The sequence below is a fragment of the Lolium perenne genome, chromosome 5, assembly GCF_019359855.2.
Source record: "Lolium perenne isolate Kyuss_39 chromosome 5, Kyuss_2.0, whole genome shotgun sequence".
Lineage (NCBI taxonomy): Eukaryota > Viridiplantae > Streptophyta > Magnoliopsida > Poales > Poaceae > Lolium > Lolium perenne.
The window spans coordinates 81,540,613-81,547,975 of record NC_067248.2 but is presented as its reverse complement, the minus strand read 5'-3'; the positions used below and the strand labels follow the sequence as shown (position 1 = coordinate 81,547,975).

At 43.2% G+C, this 7,363-nt stretch overlaps 1 protein-coding gene across 1 annotated transcript; it reads right to left on the bottom strand.

Annotated features, from left to right (window-relative positions):
- Positions 1-665: 665 nt before the first annotated feature.
- Positions 666-6,394, bottom strand: LOC127300682 (pumilio homolog 11). Its single transcript, XM_051330833.2, has 6 exons — positions 6,259-6,394; positions 4,349-5,632; positions 4,105-4,267; positions 1,693-1,856; positions 1,314-1,572; positions 666-1,223 (listed from the first exon to the last, which is right to left on the bottom strand). Exons 2-6 carry the CDS (start codon positions 5,557-5,559, stop codon positions 1,104-1,106), a joined length of 1,917 nt encoding a protein of 638 aa, XP_051186793.1. The 5' UTR covers positions 5,560-5,632; positions 6,259-6,394; the 3' UTR covers positions 666-1,103.
- Between the last annotated feature and the right edge of the window lie 969 nt (positions 6,395-7,363).

Sequence of the window (7,363 nt, the reverse complement as noted above, 5' to 3'; positions counted from 1 at the left end):
TCAGCGTTTCGCAGTCTGACACGTTTGCCGAAGTACACCCTAATAGATCCTCGTAAAAAAGCACCCTAATAGATGTTGGTAAATGTTTTGACGCTGTTTTCGTACTTGAGCTGTTTTTCAGCGCCATGGGCACCCTGATTGTATGCCCGAGATATCAGGTTGTTGATGCAACCATAGCGAGTGATGGCCAGTATTGCCTTAGACAAATGCACGATTCACCTATGGTTCATAGGATTCAAATCCTTAGAATTTTTCTTCCTTTAGATCTCCTTTCGATTAAAGGGGCGATTCATGCTACCCAAATTCCAACGGATTGGATGCTAATGTTGTCAATTCCACATGAATTCGAATATCCACTGTAGGCTCTTTTTAAGACTCAATCAGTAGGATCAAGGCACTTTTTCTTTATCTTTCTTGTGTTCCCTCTAAACGCTTATTCCATCAATTTTCCTGCAATTTGCAAATCCTTTGTTTTGCACCTAGGAAAACTTGTCAGATTTCTGTAACTTTAGAGTTCTGCAATCTCTGTAAATATTTTGACGTTGTTTTCCTACTTGAGTTTTTTTTTTCTAAACCCGCGATTGTATGCGGAAGAAACACCGTGTCATCGAGAAGTGTAACCTCTCCCGAGGTCCTCCTTTGATTCTTTAAAATGATAGTCTTGCTGGCATAAAAGATAATCTTGCTGACAGATGTAGAAAGCTAGAATTCAGTTAACAGTTATCATATAATACATTCAGACGTGTTTCAGCTGCCGGCTAACAAAATGAATCCACCTCTATGAGAGAAATATCATCAAAAGTTCCACCTTGATAGGATACAGATTTGCATCTGGCAGAGTACACATAATCTTTCCACAAAATCTGTACTACCTTGCAACTTACAGCATGTCCTCTAAAGTGGCCGATAATGTAATTGTCCATAACAAGACTACCCCCTTTTGTTTTAAAATTTTCGGCCTATCTTTACTTTCTTAATTTAATACATATATTTTCACATATGATTGTCACCACAGGGGAATAAAGTAGTGGTGAAGCATATGCACCTTGACTGAACTGCATCCTTAGTGCAGTGAGCTCCAGAAATATATTCAAAGTGCAAATCTAGTACTCCGTGTTCGTTTGGTGAATCTTGGACAGAATCCGCTTTCCATACTTGTTTTTTCGCAGAGCAGCAACATGTGTTCTAATGGCTCTGACCAGTGCAGCACGCGCTGGAGCATTCTGTACGTGCATTACATATATTTCAGTGAAATGATTCAAGAAATTTTCAAGTTCTTATCGTAGAACGTAGAGTAGAGGAAGTGTTTTTACCTCGCACTCCTTCAGTGCTGTTTGAATCACATAATTCCCATACTTATGAAGCAAGATATTTGTTAACCTGGGGTCGTTAATAAGCTCATGGATGATTTCCAGACGTTTAGGTTCATGTGCTTCTTTTAGACACGTTTCGACTACATGGCTGCTGTACTTTTGCATTGACAGATATCCGTAGTAACCCTCCAGTTTGTCAAGTACTATATCAGTTGCCCACATAACCTTGAGACGAACTATATAGTGAATTACATAGTTCCTGCAAAGAGTGAAGTTATATGCTTAGCATCCAAATGAAAAACTGCAGAAGGATCTTGATCACTAGATTAAAATCTGTATTGAACTTCGAAAAGCAAAAGAGAATGTTCAAATTTCATACCCATACTGATGTTGTGAGAGGTCAAGCGCCCTGGATGTGATATTGTACAACAATTTTTCCTTCTGGTCCTTGTTCGCGTGTGCAATACACTTTTTGATCATGCAGCAGCCATAACAATCTTTGGCGAGCTCAAAATAATTTTCTATAGCTGCATTGAGAAGGAACTACAGTGGTAGTAGTAATCAAAATTATGGTTAAAAATTGATAAATATAATAACGAATAAAAATTAAAGGTTATCTTAGATATATTGTTTCTCATTCCTTAATACCACAAGCATGATAATATGTTTATAGATTTCTTTAATAGGGTTGCCATGCCTTCTTAGTTGAAATCTCCACTTAATTTTAAGATTACACTAACAATGTATAGCCGGTACTTCTCAATTAGACTGAATCTCCTGTCGCACCCCTCCCGCACCCCACCCAAACCCTAAACACACCCCGCCGCTGCCGCCGCCGCCGGTAGCGCCTCCGGGCAAAGGCCGCAGGGCGTGGCGGCGGCGGCGGCCTCTCCTTGTTGCCGCGCTGGGACGGCGACCGGGATCCCTCGACGCACGCTGCGGCCGGTCGGATTTGGTGATGGGCGGCGGCGGCGGCCAGACCTCTGCGCGACGGCCAGAAGCGGCAGCCCCTTGCCTTCCGCCGGATCTTCACCGCAGCACGCCGGAGGGGCTGGTGGCGGGCAGCGGCCAGGCCATGATCTGCGCCACTTTCCCCCCGCCTCTCGGCCGTGTGTGGAGGCGATCTCGGGTTTCTCTCGCGCCACGAGGTCGCCCGGGGCAGCAGCCTTGGGTACGACGGTGGAGGTGGCCATCTTCTTCGTCGGAGAGGGTCGGCCTGCGGTTGGTGATGGTGGATCCATCGATCTATCACCGCTTTCCGGCGGCATGATGGAGGAGCTTGGAAGCCGGTGTCGGAGTCGCCGGTGGTGGGTTGGAGTGGCCAGCCCGGGATGGTCGCCGACGTGGGGGTCCGACCTGAATAAAGGCGGCGGTCCTAGGGCCTCTCTTGCGTGAAGAGGAGGACCTACCGGAGGCCTGGACTCGTGATCTGGCCGGATTGTTGAGTTCCGGAAGGCTCCGCCGATGAATGTAACAGTGCTTTTGCCTGGAGTTTGTTGGATCGGAGGTATTCGGTCGTGCGCACCCATGTTTTTATTCCGACCGATTGGTTCTGGAGGGAGCGGCGCGAAGCTCTTTTTCTTTGATTGACATCAAGTGACTATGGATCCATGATGAAAGTCGGAAGAAGAGAATTTCATGAAGGCCAGAGGGGAGGACTAGCTAAGAGAGGTTCAAGTCTTTGCGATGTTGAGGGACTTGCTTGGTGTTTCGGGCTTCACAGCAGCGGTATGAAAGTGGGGGCGACAACACAGGTGAAGTACAGAGTCCTACCTTTCAGGGTGAAAACCCAAGGTCTGGCCTTAATTGGTTGTGCCTGGCAATGTCGTTGGTGGAGGCATTTGTTTTGAGAGCGGGGACTAGTCTGTAATTCAGGTGTTGTCTTGGCGGTGGTTGTATTGCTGTTGTTAGGCCCGAGATACTGTAGCGGGACTTTTATTTCTTAGTTTTCTTTTCTTGTTTTTGGCTGTGTGCATCCGTAGTGCCATTAGGGTGGTGCGTTGTTGCAGAGGCTGGGTGTAATTGGTATCTTCTTGATATTAATATATTCCCTTTATCGAAAAACAATGTATAGCCAAGGAAGGGAATCTTCCCCCGTTGGTCAACGTTTTAACTTTTAAATGTAGCAGATAGGCAGTTGATGTTTCTTTTAGATTATTAAAACCGAATCTATAAAGCATGGAGACCAATGACAAAAATCGTCACAGGGACTAAGGTTGAATTCCAGGAATGGCACTCGTGGTAATGAATATAACCAAACAGAATAAGTGCGTTGAAACTACAAGACCTACAGTAAGAATATTTTGAATTTCTCTGCAGCAATAGTTACAGCTTGCACACAGAACACCCATAGTACGCAAAGACTGTTGTTGGCCTTTGCTTAATAGCTGACTTCTGTTGTGAAAATGACGGGTAGAGTTCTCTTTCTTCATTTACTAGGTTAAATCAAATTCATCACAAAAAAGTAGCACGTTAATTAAAACTGTTATAATTGTCAAACACAACAGTACCAGTAACACCAATTACTTACGAAGATCATATCCAGTGCAATCCCAATTGTGGCTTGCATTAAATTCATATTCTTTTGTATGAACTATGGACCTACATTTCACATGTAATCTAATCCAAACTATGATCATTTCAAGATGAAAAAGAAGTCTAATGCAATCATAACAATAATTGGGATATTTATAGGTCCATAGAATATACTGCAGCTAGATTACAACAGTTAACTGCATTACGAACAATACAAAAACCAAACTACGTCTGAATTAAAGCAAATAACTCTCACTTGTTTGTGCTCAGGTGAAAGGTTCTTCAAGCAATGGTGGGCGACATGATAACCATTTACATCCATCATCAAAGTGACAGCACCGGGGCTCAGAGCAGATACAATCATGGAAGCTGCTTCTTGGGAATTTATAGTTTCTATCAACTTTTGCACCACACATGTCCTGGATTATAACTTCAGTAAATAATTTAAAAATTTGAATAAAAATAAAGAAACAATGAAGATGAGAGCATGAAAAACATACCCATGGTTATTGCATGCAACTTCAATTAGTTGCCCCGGTATTTTGGTAATTTCATCAATTATGTGCATCTTTTGGTGATTAGTGCACACTTCAAGTAGCTTTTGTACCACGCGGTTTCCAAATGGATCAACGATAAGTTCACCGATGTGTATGATTATTTCAGAGAATACCTTCATAACATACTCAGGAGCACCAATGTTAAATATCCTTTGTAGAAAGCAGGAGCCTTTATGATCTTTAGCCAAGAGGAAGATACTTTCTCCAACTCCATCAAGTGACCACCTGATCCCATATTGATCTAACTTCTCAGCTTGCTTAATATGGCAATATTCACAGTTTCCACATGAGCAATCAGAGCAGTTGTTCAGAAGTTCAGAACTCCTCTTGCTATTTCCATTCGGATTAACAGTGACAGTCCAGTAAGTATCATCACTGTGATGCCTGAGCTGATCAACACTGGGTGCCCGAAGAGAAGATGAAGCTGATGCCATGGTAGAGTAATTGCTCCTACTCCAGAGAACACCAGGGGTACCAACCTGCGGCATTTGCGGATATGTATACTGTGAGTGCACAGGAGGGTACCCCTCTGCATCTGTATCTTGGCACCTGCAATTCGAGCGCATCTGCTGATAAGGTGGATAAGCTAGTGACTGCCCATCGACGAAGAGCCGTTGCTGGAGAGGTGAAGATGGTAGATTTCCAAGAGTCCCGGATGCATCGTCCGAACCATGAATCCCAGTGTACATTGGAAAGTTCCATACACCCGAGTTTGGCTTCAAGTGTTCAGCAGGTGTCAATTGGTGAAATGTATTCACCATGCTGCTGGCAGATGGAACCACAACATCTGCAGGACAGTATCCATTTCTGGATGCAACACTTCCAGGATTAGCAAGGGCTTCACCACCACCATCATCTCTGAAGCTGAAGCTCATGCTTCTGAATGCCGACGACAGTAACTGGTCATCATTAAACATGCCATTGGGGTGGATGCCCGCACCAAGCTGGTTACTCCCCATCATTGTGGTGCCATACAGAGGAGGCCGCATATGTGATGGCCTTCTCGCGATCATTGGAACCTGCCCAGCCCAGGGAGAAGAACCACCTGCACCGGGAAGCTCCATTTCGCCATGGTTTGGAAACATGGCATCAGTGACCCGGTCAGTAAAGCCCCCAAGTGTGACATTGTTCTGGTTACTCTGCATTTCTTCCATAGCAGTTACAGAACCTGCAGGCAGGACAAGCTACTGCCGGATCGAGCAGATTATTCAGCTAGAATCAACAAACCTGTAGCACCGAACAATGGATTTTAATACCAGGAATTTCCAACATGATCAGAGCACAAAGGATACAATCTTTACGAAATGAAGGCAAGAATTAGTGGGAACAATTTAGCAAGAGACAAGAAGCACAGGAAAACAACAGTGGTCCGGCTTCAGTATGGGAGTCCACTACATGGCAAAAGAACTCCAGCAAGCACGTTAGATTTTTGTTTTAAGTTAGAAGTACTCGTACAAGGCTTTGGTCCCATAAAGGCAAAACTCTACACAAAGAACGACCCGTACATACAAAAATAATTGCCACAGTTGAGATGGAAATCAATAAGGAACTCATGGGTTCGCCATCTAATCCACGGTTCCATTTCGAAAAAAAAATCTAATCCAAAATGCAGGGAAATAGGTCACCACAGAAACGCCAATAAAAAACCCCCAATAAGAAACCCCCAACAATGAGCAGCTTAAACACAGCGAGCAAAGTAACCCGCCGCCACAGCTCCAAGCCTCCAATCTTACGAAGAACAGGATGAACAGACCGATGCCAAGAAACCTCAGCACCCGATCGACCCATACAAGAACCACCCAAGACGAAGAGGATGTGGACATAAGATTACCCGACAAAAATCAGGGGAGCACCTGCATTAGCACGCGGCCCTGTGATCTCACGAAGCTTCGACGAGCTGATCGTTGTGCGAAACCGGTCAGGGAGTAGGAGGCTGTGATTTTCGTGGAGGAAGGGAGCAGCAACAGGAACTAGGCTTACAGGAGAAGAAACAAGAGAGAGAGAGAGGGAGAGATGTATTGGGAGGGCATTTGCTTCTGCAGAGAACGACTACCACGTCGATGGACCTTTCTACCCCTGACTCTCTCTGCCACGTATTACTTCATGCACACGCTCGAATGCCATTTCATTCTCATGTGTGCGAACCGCGAATAAGTTGATCTTTTTTGGTGCAAATCTTGTGTGATACTGCATGCAAAATTTATGATGAAGCAAGTGATGCTTGCTTATTATCCTTAATACTGTAGTTTATACACTACAACTTTAAACATTTATGTGGTTTTTTTACTTGTGACATATAACAAGGCAAATTCTCCAATAAGATTTTACGAAAATCTTAAACTCTGGCAATGATAAGAAGCACAGTCACGCCCACTTTTTTCTAAACTTCTAGACACTAAGGATATTACAGTCACGCCCACTTTTTTCTAAACTTCTAACACTAAGGATATTACAGTCACGTACAACCTTTGCTCACTCCCAAGAAAGAGAGGACATTACAGTCATTTCCACATGCAGCCATTGTCCACTCCTAAGGCATTTACACCAGGTGGGTGGATAGTCATTTATATTTTCTTATATCATCCAAGAGTTACAGCAAAGATATTATAGCCATCTTGCCTCACAGCTTTCATGTACTTTTCTTTGACTTTGATGTCTATACTTATTAATGACCTGCATGTCTACTTAATAGGCTAGAACTATAGGGAGTGATATTTTGTCTTTGGGTGTTTTTTTCTTTTTTGAAATGCACCTTTGATATATTTTAAAATGTTAAAAAATGAAAATTTCATGTCTACATCTTCACATGTTGCGTATGCACACAGTATTTTCATGAAAAATTAACTTGTCGTTTGATCTATGTAAAAAAGATAAAATTTGATGCTAAAAATAAGGTTATTTGTGAGAAATGTTGTCTTTTTTACATCGACCATAAAAAAAATACTGTATTTTCGTGAA

What these genes read in the sequence shown, in the direction of transcription:
- LOC127300682 (XM_051330833.2), bottom strand. Translation starts at nt 5,559, where the DNA reads ATGGAAGAAATGCAGAGTAACCAGAACAATGTCACACTTGGGGGCTTT. An exon ending in GTTGCATGCAATAACCATGG is followed by an intron (nt 4,268 to 4,348) that starts GTATGTTTTTCA and finishes GTTATAATCCAG; the next exon opens with GACATGTGTGGTGCAAAAGT. An exon ending in TTTCACCTGAGCACAAACAA is followed by an intron (nt 1,857 to 4,104) that starts GTGAGAGTTATT and finishes CTACCACTGTAG; the next exon opens with TTCCTTCTCAATGCAGCTAT.